Genomic DNA, 15,616 nt, shown 5'->3' with positions numbered 1-15,616 from the left:
ATAGTTCACTGCAGCCTCAAACTCCTGGGTTCCAGTGATCCTTCCAGAGTAGGTGGGACCATAGATACTCGCCACCAAGGCTGGCTAATTTTTGTATTTTTGTAGAGATGGAGATTTTGCCATGTTGCCCAGGCTGGCGTCAAATTCCTGGGCTCAAGCGATCTTCCTGCCATGACTTCCCAAAATACTGAGATTACAGGCATGAGCCACTATGCCTGGCCATATTTCTGAACTACTTTGTAAAAATGTTCTGGCCGGGCACAGTGGCTCATGCCTGTAATCCCAGCACTACGGGAAGCTGAGGCAGAAGGATCGCTTGAGCCCAGGAGTTTGAGACCAGCCTGGGCAACACAGGAATCTTGTCTCTACAAAAAATAAAAAATTAGCCAGGTGTGGTGGCGCATGCCTGCAGTCCCAGCTACTCAGGAGGCTAAGGTGGGAGGATTCCTTTAGCCTGGGAAGTCAAGTGAGCCATGATCACACCACTGTGCTCCAGCCTGGGTGACAGAGCAAGACCTGTCTCAAAAAATAAAAATATAAAAATATGTGTAAATAATAATATTCTAAAAACTGTTGATGAAAACTGAAACTTAGTTTTTTACTTTTTTTTTTTTTGATACAGGGTCTCGCTCTGCACCCAGGCTAGAATGCAGTAGTGTCATCACGGTTCTCTGCAGCCTCAACCTCCCAGGCTCAAGCGAGCCTCCACCTCAGGCTTCCAAGTTGCCAGGACTACAGGCACACGCCACCATGCTTGGCTAACTTTTGTAGAGATGAGGTTTCACCATGTTGCCCAGGCTGGTCTAGAACTCCTGAACTCAGCGATCCTCCTGCCTGGGCCTCCAAAAGTGCTGGGATTACAGGCATGAGCCACTGCACCCGGCCACATGCTGGTTTAAAGAGGCACTCCTGTCCTCACCTGAGGCATAGTCTCCCTTAAGTGCTCACCAGCAGATCTGCACAGGATGCCTTGGCCCCTGGCTGACCCTGACCTGACATCAGTGAGCCACTGACTTGGTTCCAGACCGAATCTTAGAGGCCCAGGTGATTAGGTGGCACCCTAGCTCCTGGTTCGTGGAAGGGAATGGCCTTTGCAGGCTAGTTCCATCTCTGGGAGCCATGTGGTGACGGGCCAGTGCTGCAGGGTCGGAGGATCAGGGCTGCCATCTCCTCAGCTGGGAAGGAAAGGTCAGAGGGGCAGGTGGTGTGTACTGGTCTGAACAGGCCTGCCCTTAGAGAAGTGTCAAAATTCCTTAAAGCTAGATGGGTTCAAAACATGGGAGGAGAAGAAACTCCTTCAGCACCAGGGGTCCTGAGAGGTCTGAGGGAAGGCTCCCTGACATCTGTCTCATGGTGTGAAGCCTCCGTGTGCTCCACAGCTTCTTGTTCAGCTCCCCACACAGCACTTGCTCATCCCCCAGGCGCCTCTCCATACACCTGACAGTCTTCGGGAAAGAGGTGATAAGGAGACTCAATCTAGACACACCATCTTCTTTGAAGGAGATGAGGTTGGTGTGTTCGTTGGCTTATCCCAACAAAGGGCAAAAGCCCAGAGAGAGCACCCACCCTGGGCAGTGAGGCCTGGTCCCAGCGCCCCAACCCCGCCTCCCTGGTGTGCTTCTCAGCAGAGCAGCAGAGCCCCCACAGGAATGAGGGGGGTGGTGGCTACACTCCAAGCCAGATGCCAGCATTCCTGAGGCTAGAACTGCTCATCTGGTTTATAAATCATTCCCAAAAGCTAGGAACCTTGGGCCCTGCTGGCTTCCTCACCCCATTTTGTCTTGTCCTGACCAATACATAGGACATTTGTGAGGTGCCACCAAAGGGTGCAGACACAGAACCCTTCAAAGGTGGGAGTCCCACTGGAGTCTAAACAGCTTTGGGGAGATGACTGCCTCAATTCTGTTTGAGTTTTGCTTCCCAGCAAAGCTAAAAAGAGAGGAAATGAAAGTTTGTATAGGGAGTGACAGAAATGAAAACAACAGATTGGAAGGATTCCATTTTCATTTATTGAAAAGCTGATACTGGAAGGTAGGAGGGTCCAAGGAAAACAACTCCAAGGTACGATACGTGAAGGGCTTCAGATGACTGTCCAGTGCCGCTGGCACGCCTGGCTGGAAATCAACAGAGCTGTGCACAGCCCTGTGGCTAAAGCTGGAGGAAGCAGATATCCAGAACGTTCTGTTCCTTTAGTCAGTGGTCCCACACTATTCTACAAGGACAAGCTCAAGAGGCTTAAGTACACAAAACAAGAGACAAGATAGGAGAAACACGGAAAACTGAAGACTCGTTGCATAACTCCAAACCTTCCGGGTGGCTGACACGGCAGGCAGAGCCACTGAGGACAACATAGCTCTGCCTCCACAGAGAAGCAAGGCAACATCAGAACATCCTTGGTGGCATCAACAGTGGCTGTACTTGACATGGCCAGTTAAGAATCTGCCCTACTTTATCTGGATGGAGCGACTCTTGTTCCCAAAAAGTTAAATGGGGCAGAATATAAGCAGTGACTGGAATCCAGGAAGGGCCTGACATCTTATGATACATGGACAGGTCTGGTGACCTCCGTGACATTTTCTGTTCCCTTCATAGTCTTGGTATCAGGAGAGGAGATGCAGAATGAAGATGACAGCATGCTTCTCAAACATGCACGGATGGGAGCACCTGCAACTCAGAGCTCCACCTCTGCCAGCCCTCAAGTGCTCTTCAAGGACTTTCACAAAATGCTTCTCTTTGAGCTCAAGAGAAGTGGCTGCTGACCACCCTATATATAGTAACTGAGTAAGGTCAGAGGACTGACGATGGCAAAGGGCCTGCAGACAGCTGTCCCTGCAAAGGTCTGGATATCCAATGACAGACACGGTGTTCACCCCTGGAGACCTCACCTAACATCCACAGTGGTGCACAAATGAATCCATACTCCCTAAAGCCTTCCCAGGCCACCCCCGGCCAACTGCAAGCCACTTCCACCATGAAGACCCATCTGCTTCTCTGTGTCCATGCAACACCCAACTGTTTATAAGTCCCTGCGGGACTGTGCTTCTCTCACCTCTGGGCCTGTCTGGAATGTTCTGTCTATCAGCCCACTTATTCCTTTTACCTGGCCATCTCCCCTGCTGAAGCTTTGAGACTGAGTTCTAGAGACAGAGAGATGTGGGTTTGACTCTAGGTTTTGTACTTTCTGGCTAGAAGTCCTAGTCATTCCTTCTCTGAATCTTAGCTTGAGAAGTCAGTGAGATAATGCATGTAAAAATGCTTAGCACAAGTCAGCACATATACATGTGCCTTGTTGCCACCAGGCTGGTTTGAGAGCATACGTTACTGCAATGGCAATATATTGAGATAAGTCCTTGCCTTTCTCCTTACAACAGTTGACTGTGACCTCCTCAAAGGAAGGGACCTTGTCTTTCATCTGTTTGTTCTAGAACCTGACCCAGAGCCTCCCACTTTAGCAGGCGCTCCATCAGCTCCAGCTGAGCTATCACCAATCAGAAGATGTAGCAGCGGGTGGGGTCACCACAATTCAGGGAACTCCTCAGCTTTCTTCCATGGAACTCAGAGTAAGCGTGGATGGCAGATGGTATGGTGTGTGCATGTGCAACGTGCCAAGTCAATATACGTGTGTGGCAGGAAAACAATGGAGCCCTGTAACTCAGAGGCTTCCAGAAATGGGAGAAGGGGGAACCTAGGTTTTGACACTCCAGGCCAGGGTCCCGGTACACCATTCCCGAGACTTAGAAGCTCATGGTGTTCACTGGGTTGGAATGGACCTAGATTGGAGACCCTGGAACAGCTGAGGCACCATTTATCCTGTCTTTGACCTTGCCTAGACCATGCTGAGGGGACAGCTGGGGGCCTGGCCTGGGATGGCAAGGCCCAGAGAAAGTGTGCACCAAAACTGTGAACCGGAGGTCCCGGCTGAATCTAGGAAAGGACGTGTTTCATTTGGTCCTCATAGAGCTAAAAACACATTTTAAGTTAGCTGTCCATATTTGGAAATTGGGAGATTTCACATAAAATTCCTACCTCAGCAAGCAGCTGGGGCTGAGCAGGGCTGCCCTGTGAGGGGCAGGTATCCCATCCCATCCCACCCCACCCCACCCCTGAGGCCAGGCTGCTTCTCAACGCTTGCCTCCCACCCTGATGCTGAGTCATTTCTCACTGTGCCTTGGCTCCTGCTTTTTCCACTTGGACCAAGGACAGTGCCATACGGCCCACTTCCCTTATCTGGCCTTCTGCTGCCGCTTCGGGCATTTGCACTGGCGATCCCTGTGCAGTTGGGCTGCTCCTCATCCCTGGCTGACTTACCCCCGCCCCCTGGCAGCACTGCCTCCAGGACCCACCTTTGCCCAGCCCTGAGGTGGCGCCTGTGATCACCACCACAGCATTCCGCAGGTAGGCCTTCCCGCGCACCCACTGCAGCAGCCGGAAGAGGCCGAAGACGCCCAGGCAGCTGAACAGCAGGGGCAGGATGGCTGTGGAGGTGATGAAGTCCATGGCCTTCACCTTCGGCAGACTCTTCCTGGAAGAACCAAAACCAAACACACCAGTGACAAAGTAGCAGAGCTCAGGGGACTTCCCTAGGCTCTTCCTCTCATTTGATCTGAATCCCAGATCTCCCTCTGTGGACTCCAGCTGTAAGCCCTAGCAAGTATTGACCCAGGCCCTGCACCCTCGGCCGACTGTTCAGCATTGTAGAACTTTCTTCCTCTCAGTACTGACATGAGCGGACAGAAAAGCCACAGGCCTCATGCTGCCCCTCAGGGAACAAGCGGAGATTGCCATTCAGCCTAGGACGTAGTCACCCACAGTGTTATAGGAAGAGGTGGCGTGTCAGTACTCACCTGCCTCTCCTTCGGAAACCTGTGTTGGCCTTACCTCAAGTAACGCCTGTTTTCATTTTCAATCCCTGAATACTTGTGAAACTAGAAAGGGGTTTTTTGAGGAAAGGAAAAAGGAAGTCGTACCAATTCCTATCCTCTTTAGAGCAGACACTCAGAGGATGGACGTTTCTGGGTGAAGCAGCCCCTAGATTGTTACAGTGAGGGCCACAGATGGACTTCTGACCACAGGCCTCACAGACACCCAAAGGGGATTCAGTGCAGGGCCCTGCCCCAAGCACCAGCATGGGCTCTGGCCGGTGAGCATGTTGCCCCGCTGTGCCTGTGGCATGTTCCTGCCCAGCATTCCCCAGTGAGCCATGAAATCTGGAGGCTGTGAGTGTCTGTGCAACAGTGTGCAGTTGATTCTTGGGAAATGTGTGTTTTTCCCCACCTGCCCTTATTTCCCCTGAACCTCCCCCATTCCTCCACATTCACCTGTCCCCCTGTGCCCAAAGCAGGAGATAAGAGGGGGACACAGGGTTAAAGGAAGGCTGAGGAGGAGCTGGTGAGGACCATGGTGAGCACCATGTGCTGTCGCTGGGAAGCAATGCCCTGGAAGGCCTCTTGACTAGCGAGCCACAGTCTATGAGACAAAAGGCCCCCCACAGTCCACCTCCAGGGCTGTGGTTTACGAGCACAGAATCCTTCTCAGGAAGGAAGAGGCTGGAATCCAAGAAGAGAGTTCTGGCAAACCAGACTGTAGCTCTAAATTATTCATCAGCTTGGAGCAATGATGTAAAACCCTCACCCACCTACTTAATATCCCATCTCAAGCCCACATATTAAAAAAAAAAAAATTCTGCTTCCTTTCCTAAGAGGACATCAACTCTGGATGCCAGAGTGAAGCCAGGAACACTGTGGACTCCCAACATGCATCCATCTATGCACCAAGTTGCTTTGATCCTGAAGTTCATGTTCAGGGTGGCTGTCCCCCTACAAGAGGATTCTACTGCAATGGAACTGTCAACTCAACTAGTTTAGCATTTGCTTTTTCACCTGCTTTTCCAGATACACCTGAATTCTTAACCACCATAAAAAACAGCCACATTCTTGGACTGTAAAAATGACAGTTTCCCACCAATCACCACTTAATCCACCTCTGAAAACACCTCAGCTACTATCTGCTGCGTGGATAAAGCTCCCTCTTGCCCTACACTAGGCCAAGCCTCCGCTGGATGAACTGGGGATTAAGGTGGTATCTAAAGCACCAAGCTTTTCACCCAGGCACTACTGGTACCATCCCTGCCCCAAGAGGAAGCTCTGGCCAGGTGTTCTTGCCTGCAGGCTATGCTGGGTCCCAAGGACCCTTTGTGTGGAATCTGAGAAGTGCCCAGGCAAGGTGTAGAGTAGGCACCTAGGCCTGTGCCACTCCAGGGTTCTGTGGGTGCTGCCTGGAGTCCTGCACAGGACCAAGATCCTGAAAACAGGAAATGTGGGAGGGTTTCCTAGGGGAAGGAGGGATAAACAGTGGGAGGCAGGAATGGTTGCCAGTTTGTTGATAGAGCTTTACCAGAAAATTATAGCAATTGACAAAAGGCAAGAGAAGGCTCCAGGTAAGGATAGCTTAAAACTTGCATGTAATGAGCTGGTTGAGGGGTGGGGGCTTCGGAAGAGTTCAACCTGGCTGGATGGCTATTTGGTAAAAGCTTTTTTCTCACTGCAATCCCAGGTCTTTGTACCAGGTAGGTCTCAGGGTAGGACCACCCTGCCTTGTCCAGAATGGCCCAGGGCCCAGCCACTGCCCAGGATGAGCTTGAGGTGTGAAAGGGGTGGGGGCCTCAGCTCAGGGAAGGATAGTAGGGCTCAGCCTCTGGGGCCGGGACCCAGAGCCCCACTAGGCGTGTTGGGTGGAAACCCGTCTGAACACTCCTCCATGGGCCCCTGGAGGCCAGCACCTGTGAAGTCCACCCCATTTCAAATCGACAACCTGGGGCTGAGGCAGAATGCCACCGAGGTCATGGGGGTCAAGAGCCAAGTATGCAGCCTGTCGCTTCCCAAAACTCAGAGACCACTTGAAAAACACTAACTGCAACACAACAACGGCAGTGCAGGGGTCATGAGGATGAACCCTCAAGCCAGCCTGGCTTGGGTGACACCCTGGCCCAGTCACTTGGCAGCCTGGCAAAGGGGCCTCAGTGTCCTCACCTCTGAGCTGAAGTTGTGAGAGGACCTCCCTCCTGGGTTTGTTATGAGGTTGGCTGAATTCATCTGTGTACACAGAGGGAACGCAGCTGCCACCAGCATCATCATGACCACCACTAACCCAAAGTTCCGGGATCAGGACCTCACCTCCCAGCAATCAGACTCCCAAGACCGCATGAAGGGACCCCTGGCTTGTGAACAGTGGTTCCTTCCAAATAAAGGAAGCTCATTAAATGTATTAAGTGTCCAATGTTGTTTAACTTCTATATTTTCATAAACCTTTCAGTTTAATCAAATTAACAAACAGGAAAAAACTCCACAACATTGGCAGAAGTCAGGCTCTCATGTCCCAAGTTTTGTGTTAGAAAATGTGGTTATCAAGGCCAGCAAAGCAGGAGAGGGCAGACAGGTACTAAAATGTCCCTCAACCCCGTTTTCACACCCAGGGAGGAGCAGGATGAAAATAAACCAGCCCAGCAAGGCTCCCCAGTGGAAGATGATTAAAGCTCCCAACAAATTGCACTTTCATGCAACCTAATTAAAACTCAAGCCAGCAATCTATGACATGAAGAAAAGAGAAAACTACACACCGTCTTGTACACTTCTGGGATTCCTTGAGGACCTGACACAACATCACAGGCCAGCCTTGGTCTCCTGGCCCTGGAGACCACTTTGCCTGAGGCAAACATGGCGCCGGGTGAATGGGATCCATCCTTGGCCCGGGCTGCTTTCTGTGGGGAGAGTGCACGTCTGCATTCGGTCTGGTAGGTTGCTATCGAATCAGAATGCAAAGTAAATTAAAAGCTAGTGCCAAGGCCAAACGCAGTGCCTCGCGCCTGTAATTCAGCACTTTGGGAGGCTGAGGTAGGGGGATCGCTTGAGCCCGGGAATTCAAGACCAGTCCGGGCAACATGGTGAAATCCCATCTCTACAAAAAACACAAAAAATAACCAGGTATGGTAGTGCACGTCTGTAGTCCCAGCTTCTTGGGAGGCTGAGGTGGGAGGATTGCTTGAGCCTAGGAAGTTGAGGCTGCAGTGAGCCAAGATTGCACCACTGCACTCCAGCCTGTGTGACAGAGTGAGACCCTGTCTCAAAAACAAACAAAAAACAAAATCCAGTGCCAACTCTCCCCAGCTAACAAAGAATGACCATGGTGGGAAAAGACACCCCAGAGTGAGCCATTTATCTGAGAATCAGGTTCAATTCCAGCATAACTTTCCTGACCAGATGAAGTTGTTCATATTGATAATCCCGACTCTTTCCAGAGTTTTTCAAATTCTGAAAGCCCTCCTAACTGTTCTTCCACTCTGCAGGGCATGTGGCCACACTGCTGGGCCTTCTTGGGTTCTTAGAGACAGCTGTGCCAACACTTTCCTAGCTAGTCTTTGGAAGTCAGGATGACCATGAGAGCTAGCCACGGAAAGCCCCGCCACCTTGCTGTGGTGTCCAGGGCTTTCTACCAGCTAAAAGGACAGCTTCACAGTGGAAGAAAGGAACAGTGTTCTAGCTGGCCACATTTCCAGATTAGGAAATAAATCTACATAAAGCAAGGTCAAAGGGAGGCCTGTTTTCTTTGAAAATGGCATACAAGAAGGACTTACATATATGTATAAACTTTAATATATTTATCAGTCATGCATTTTATACCAAAATCCTTATTAACTGCTAGTTTCAGATATATAGCCAGATCATGGACTGAGAAGGCAAGATTGATGGTATAAAAAGGGACTGGGGAAAAATATCTGGCTCACGATTTTCAGCATTTGGAGATCAGCTTGTAGAAAGAAGGGACAGAGTCTGTCCAGAACCACTGTGAGCCATGGCGGAAAGCAGGACAGAGACATGGGGAGAGAGAGTGAAGCCAGAAAAAGAAGGTGAGAGCCCCTCAAATAGAAACCATAGTGCACACGGCAACTGGAAGCAGAGGGCACCACCTACACATGGAATGTGTGCAGTCATAGTCACACTCTTAGTCCTTGGGCAAGAGACCTGAAATGGTCTCACAATGATGAGACTCACGAACTGGTGTGAGGAAGGAAGAGAGCTCAGGGGTTCACATATTAATGCTGTCTGCTTATATTTTCATCCCTTGCCAGATCCATGAGCTCTAGACCCAGGTTAAAAGAGTGCAAAGGTAGCAAAGTCCCGCTAAGGGTGAGGGTTCCTTGGGCCCGGGCAGCCAGAGTTCAGGGCTTCTCTCTGTGATTCTGCTGCTCCTTTACTTTCTGCTGAACCCACCACTGTCTAACTCCCTCACATCCATTTATGCAGCTCATCCACCCTTTAAAGGGCTTCTGGAACCTCAAATTAGACATGAGACTATCACCAAGAAATCAACTCTGAGCACAAATGTCACCCTTTATGTCATCCATTCCATTCCTTCTACTTTGGCCAAAATTCTCCGTTGCATTTCACAGACGGAATCCATTCCTAAGATTCCTTTCTCTCAAGCATTTTTTTTTAAAAGAACTGTTAATAAAAATAGGTTGTTGGAATCTACTCAGAAACCACACATAGAAATTAAACTACTAACAGCCACATCTGAGAATCAAAGGAGGGGATCTCAAAACCCACCAAAGTTTTTTTAAAAAGAACAATTTCAGGTCTGTAAGAAGGATCAGCCATGAAATACTTTGCCATGTTACACACAAGAAAATCGGGCTAAAGGGCAGAGAGGAGTTCCAACTGGAAGGAAAGACACTGAAATCACACGGCAAGGAGTGGCTTAGTATTGCTAAAGCAGTTAGGATCCTGCTGCCACAAACCTACACCTACTCTTTTATTTTATAACCAATGGCCAGTTCTAATCAGCTGCTCTATTTAAGGTGACATAAACTATGGGTCATGCTTATGACCCATATCTTGAAATATATCTGAAAACTTCTGTCATTTTCAGAAGGTAAAGGCAGGGTCAAACTGCCCTTTTTTTTTTTTTGGTCTCAAATGTCTGAGAAGCCACATTAAGACCGCCTTCGACTGGAAAAAAAAAAAGAATAATATCCTACCTCAGATGGCAGCTACCTTGCCAGTGGCGGGTCCTGGCGCCAGTGTCTTCTCTGGTCTTTTGACCTGGGCCAGAGGACACCTTCAGGTCAGCAAGCCCTCCCTGGAATGCCTGAACAAGCCACGGCAGAGTGGCCTGTGGGGTGTATTTTCAGAAGCCAGCCTTCAGCTCCCTGGTTTAAAAGAGTACCGGCTGGCTTTAGTAAAAATAAAACCTGAAGGAAGGCTGGAGATTTCAGACCAGGCTCCTGAGTGTTCAATCCTGGGAAGAGCAGCCACATTGAAGTGAGCTCTGCTCTCCAGTAAGACGCCAAGCACATGCTTCCCAGCAATCCTGTGCGGGGGTGGGCGGAGAAAGGTGCCAAAGCCCAGCCCCAGGCCCTGTAATATGATGGCACAGGAGTGCGGTGACAACGAACAGGAGGCAGAGCCCGCGCCAAGTCTGTCTGTTCATTATAGCCTAAAGCCCTCCTTATCAATTATAGCACTTACTATGGCTACCTAGGAACTTGGACACACATAATTTTGGTTTTTAATGTGGTTTTTTGTTTTTTGGAGACGGAGTCTTGCTCTGTTGCCCAGGCTGGAGAGCAGTGCTGCGATCTTCGCTCACTGCAACCTCCACCTCCTGGGTCAAGTAATTCTTCTGCCTCAGCCTCCCGCATAGCTGGGACTACAGGTGCACGCCACCACGCCTGGCTAATTTTTGTATTTTTAGTAGAGACGGGGTTTCACCATATTGGCCAGGCTGGTCTTGAACTCCTGACCTCGTGATCTGCCCACCTCAGCCTCCCAAAATGCTGGGATTACAGGCATGAGTCACCACATCCGGCCTTAATGTGCTTCTTAAGGTGAATTTAGATCAGGCACAGTGACTCACACCTATAATCTCACCATTTTGGGAGGCCAGGGTGGGTGGACTGCTTGAGCTCACAAGTTTGGGACCAGCCTGGGCAACATAGCGAAACCCCATCTTTACCAAAAATTAAAAATTAGCCAGGCGTGGTGGCACGCATCTGTAGTCCCAGCTACTTGGGAGGCTGAAGTGGGAGGACAGCTTGAACGCAGGAGGTGGAGATGGTGCCATTGCACTCCAGCCTGGGTGACAGAGTGAGACCCTGTCTCCAAAAAAAAGAAAAAAAAAAAAAAGTGAATATAGTGTTACCAGAAGACACTGGAATAACATCACTCTCTTTCCTAGAAAACACACCAGAGGCCCAGGCCCCCGGCACCCACCCCTGACAGAAACTGGACAAGGCACTGACTGTGGTGGTGAAGAAGAGAAAGCACCAAGCCAGCACGGGGGAGGGGGACAAGACCACCATGCTGCATACTTGCTGTGCAACACAGGCAGATTCATTTACTACTTGAAACTAAGCACACTCACTTCAGAATGGGGATGATTGCTCCAATAGGAAAATGCATAGGAAAGCACTTTGTAAGTATGAAAATCTTGAACAACTGTGCTGTTGAATCATAAACTGACTGAAAAAAGGCAATTCCCAGAGAGGATTTCAGAAATGTTCCAAGCAATAGCAGCCAAGCTGGCAGCTTTAAGGGCTTGTCATGTTTGAGTATGCTTGGTAGAAAGACCAACCTTATTCCTCCACACCCACACCAGGGATCACCTCAGATCCTGGATGTCGTGCACTCATCCACTCAACTACACTTCTCAAGTGCCCTCTGGTACCAGGCACTGGGCTAGGGCTGGGGTGGAGGGCAATGAACGAAGGAGAAAAGCTATCTGACCTCATGGAGGCAGCCCCTAAGGAAGACTGACAATACACAAAGAAACACAAAAATTAAATAATTGTGATAATGAAAGAAACAATCAGTGTGAAACAACACAGAGTAGTGGGCTGTCCAAAGTACAAGCCTTGCCTGAAGACTTCATTCAAAGTCAAAACAATTCAAACTGCTGTGCTGGCTGAACACGGCACCTGGCCGAGGCCACTGCTGGTTTGTGACTCCTAAATCAGATTATTGTCTTTAAAAATTACATATAACAACATCAACAAGACAGACAAGATGCCAACATAAATATGAGGTCAGAAATCTAGGAGTTCAGAAATCTAGTTTAAAAGGAGATGCTAGAGCATCAACTAGAGTATCTAAGAGGAACTATCTACAGGCATCAGTTTCAGAAACTTAATTAAGCAAGGCTGGCCCAGTGGCTCATGCCTGTAATCCCCAGCTACTCAGGAGGCTGAGGTGGGAGAACTGCTTGAGCCCAAGAGTTTGAGACCAGCCTGGGCAACAGAGTGAGACCCCGTCTGTATTAAAAAAGTGAAAAAAGTAGCCAGGTGTGGTGGTATGCACCTGTAGTCCCAGCTACTCAGGAGGCTGAGGTGGGAGGATTGCCTGAGCCCAGGAGTTTGAGGTTATAGTGAGCTATGATGATGCCACTGCACTCCAGCCTAGGAGACAGAATGAGACCCTGTCTCAAAAAAAAAAAAAAGAAGCACAACAATTGACAATATCTGCACTCAAGATTGAGCAGCATAGCCAGGTGTGGTGGCTCATGCCTGTAATTTCAGCCCTTTAGGAGGCCAAGATGGAAGGATCACTTGAGCTCAGGAGCTTGAGACCAGCCTCGGCAACATGGTAAAACCCTGTCTCTACCAAAAATACAAAAATTAGCAGGACATAGTGGCGCACATCTGTGGTCCTAGCTACTTGGGAGGCTGAAGTGGGAGGATCACTTGAGACCCAGAAGTAGAGGCTGCAGAGAGCTGTGATCACACCCTAAGGATGTGGAGCTTGGATATCGGTGAATCAACAAGACCCAGCCCCTGATGCCACTGTGTGCGTGGACTAAGGCAGTGAGGAGAACAATCAGTAACAAACATTTAATTACCATGTGGCAAGGGCTACGAGGAGGCCACCTGATGCAATTTTAAGCACCTAGGTAATCTGGTCATTTATATTGCTTTTCCATCCACTAAAATGCCTTGTAACATTTCATGGGATTTTCTTCATGGGGGCATTAAAGTGGGGACAGAAAAGACCTCATTACTAACACTTCACTGCAAGCAGACTCTGGGAGATTTGTAGCATGAATAGAAACACAACAAAAGCAGTTTTACTTTCTGATATGCTTTTTAAAGGGAACTCAATTCACTGAAATGGAGTGGTCAGCACAAAGACTCAAGAAGTAAAATACACAGAACTAACAAAAACTCCAGAAGTAAATGTCCCCCTAGTGTCCTGACAATGTACCAAAGCCATTTCTAATTTAACTTGATTATTTAGATTATACCTGTGTTTTTTGTTTTTTGGTTTTTTTGGGTTTTTTTTGAGACAGTCTCGCTCTGTCACCCAGGCTGTAGTGCAGTGGCGCAATCTCGGTTCACTGCAACCTCTGCCTCCCAGGTTCAAGCAATTCTCCTGCCTCAGCCTTCTGAGTAGCTGGGATTATAAGTGCCCGCCACCACAACCAGCTAATTTTTGTGTTTTTAGTGGAGACGGGGTTTCTCCATGCTGGCCAGGCTGGTCTCGAAGTCCTGACCTCAGGTGATCCACCCGCCTCAGCCTCCCAAAGTGCTGAGATTACAGGTGTGGGCCACTATGCCTGGCCTAAACCTGTATTTTAAATGGTACCAAGCATGTTCAAGAAATATTAAATAATAACTTTAAGAGCCTTCATTATAGAAAACACTCTCAATGCTAAACACTTTTTGATAAGTAGAAAGCAGAGAAAAATTGGGTCTCTAGAAGTTCGTTCTTGCCTGCTGTCCTCTTTGATAACTCCTATCCAATCTTCAAGTCCTGCTTGGGCACCATCTCCCTGAAACCTTTCAAGCCACCCAGCAACCCTGCCCTCCATACCTGGACAGGGTTAATCACTTCCTTTTCAGTGTAGCCTCCATGGCATCTCACAAAACATCACAATGATTTCCCTTCACTGCCATGTGCCTCCCAGGATGGCAGTTCTCTGAGGGTCTGGCCTTTTATTCTGACTCCCACACCATCTATGTGGTGAGAACTTCATAAATGTTTTTGAATAAGATTGTATCACGGAAATAATCTAATCCAATACCATCAGATTACAGGAAAAAACAGAGCCCAGATGTGTTGTTTTATTTGCCTACACTCAGTATTAAACAGAATCCTGAAGAATAAAAGTTCTCACAGTCCATTTTAACTACTCGCCAGTTGCCATAAGAAAAGCAAACATTCCTGCAGCTTTATCTCAGCAAAATATCACTAAAACGAATTACGGCAAACAAATCACATCCCAGAGCAAAAGTATGTCATTCACTAGGGATTAAACATTAAATGTTGCTTAATTTCATGTAGTCTCATGGTTGAAATCATAATACTTTGAATTCTAACAAATTCCTGTCTTGGTTTCCTCACAGAGTTAGATAAATCATCATGTCTCTGTTCGCTCCCTTTCTCTCAGACAAATGTGCCTTACTGTAATTTATCTAGGATGATGGCTCACCCTGAATTCCAAGTTATTTTTAGAGCTGTGTGAAAAACATTTTTGTGAAATTTAACTAGAAAATGCCCTTTATTCTAAAGGAGGTTTTGAAAGTTTATATAACAACTCTCCTGAAAACGTTTAGTACACTGACTTTTAATGCCAGCAAACACAGAGGAGGAAGGGCACATGCTGGAAGGACTGACCGGGAAGGAAAGTGTCATGAGCTGAGAAGGCTGTGCCACTCCCAACATCTATGATTTCACTTAAAAATAGCCTAGCAGGTGCCCTATCACTTTCTTTTACCAAGCGTCCTAGCAAATATTTCCTGAGGACATGGCTGTGTCTCTTTCGGACAGTCATACAGTAAGTAATCAATCTATTTCACCCACTGTTAGATTTCCCACTTTTCTTCACAGATACATGTCTTCTCTTCTTATTTCTCTCACAAGGCCCTCTTCCTGGGGATTCAAGATAATGTCTGGAGTCATTTCCTTTTAGCCTAAAGGACTTCCTTTAATACAGCATTTCTTGAAGGACAAATCTACAATCTACCAATTATCTCAGTCTTTGTTTATATGGGAATGTCTTTATCTTACCTTCGATTTTGAAGGATAGTTTTAGATACAGAATTTTATGTATATTCTTTGAACATACTGTTCTACTGCCTCATAGCTGCCATTTTTTTTATTAATAAAATTTCTAAGACAAACTTTAGGTTCACAGCAAAACTGAGCGGAAAGTACAGAGTTCCCATACACCCCTGTGTCCACACAAGTACAGCCTCCCCCATTATCCACATCCCCCACTGGTGTTACACTGTTATAACCCATGCGCCTATGCTGTCACATCATTGTCACCCAGAGGGCAAAGTTTACATTAGTGCCCACTCTCAGTGCTATGCATTCTCTTGGTTTGGACAAATGTATACTGACATATATCTATCATTGTAGTTTCATACAGAATAGTTTCACTGCCCTAAAAATCCTCTGTGCTCCACATATTCATCTCTCCCTCCTCCCCAACCCGTGAACCTTTAACTATCTCCACAGTTTTGCCTTTTCCAGAATGTCATATACTTGGAAACATATGCTACATGGCCTTTCCAGATTTACTACTTTCACTTAGTAATATACATTTCAGTTTCCTCCATGTCTTT

The 15,616-nt window shown here is 48.0% G+C and overlaps 1 protein-coding gene across 3 annotated transcripts in view; it reads right to left on the bottom strand.

Annotated features, from left to right (window-relative positions):
* DHRS7B (dehydrogenase/reductase 7B) overlaps positions 1 to 15,616 on the bottom strand; it is a 64,548-nt gene that overhangs the window by 14,916 nt on the left and 34,016 nt on the right. For 2 of the 3 annotated variants that reach the window (XM_054458506.2, XM_054458508.2), the window contains exon 2: positions 4,344 to 4,522. In XM_054458506.2, the coding sequence (XP_054314481.2) occupies positions 4,344 to 4,522 (179 nt within the window). Of the gene's footprint in view, positions 1 to 4,343; positions 4,523 to 10,033; positions 10,295 to 15,616 lie in introns of those variants that run through there. The other variant, XM_054458509.2, reaches the window with a different exon arrangement.

The sequence above is a fragment of the Pongo pygmaeus genome, chromosome 19 (genome assembly GCF_028885625.2).
Source record: "Pongo pygmaeus isolate AG05252 chromosome 19, NHGRI_mPonPyg2-v2.0_pri, whole genome shotgun sequence".
NCBI lineage: Eukaryota > Metazoa > Chordata > Mammalia > Primates > Hominidae > Pongo > Pongo pygmaeus.
The sequence above is the reverse complement of the archived record's forward strand: the minus strand, read 5'-3'. Positions and strand labels throughout refer to the sequence as shown.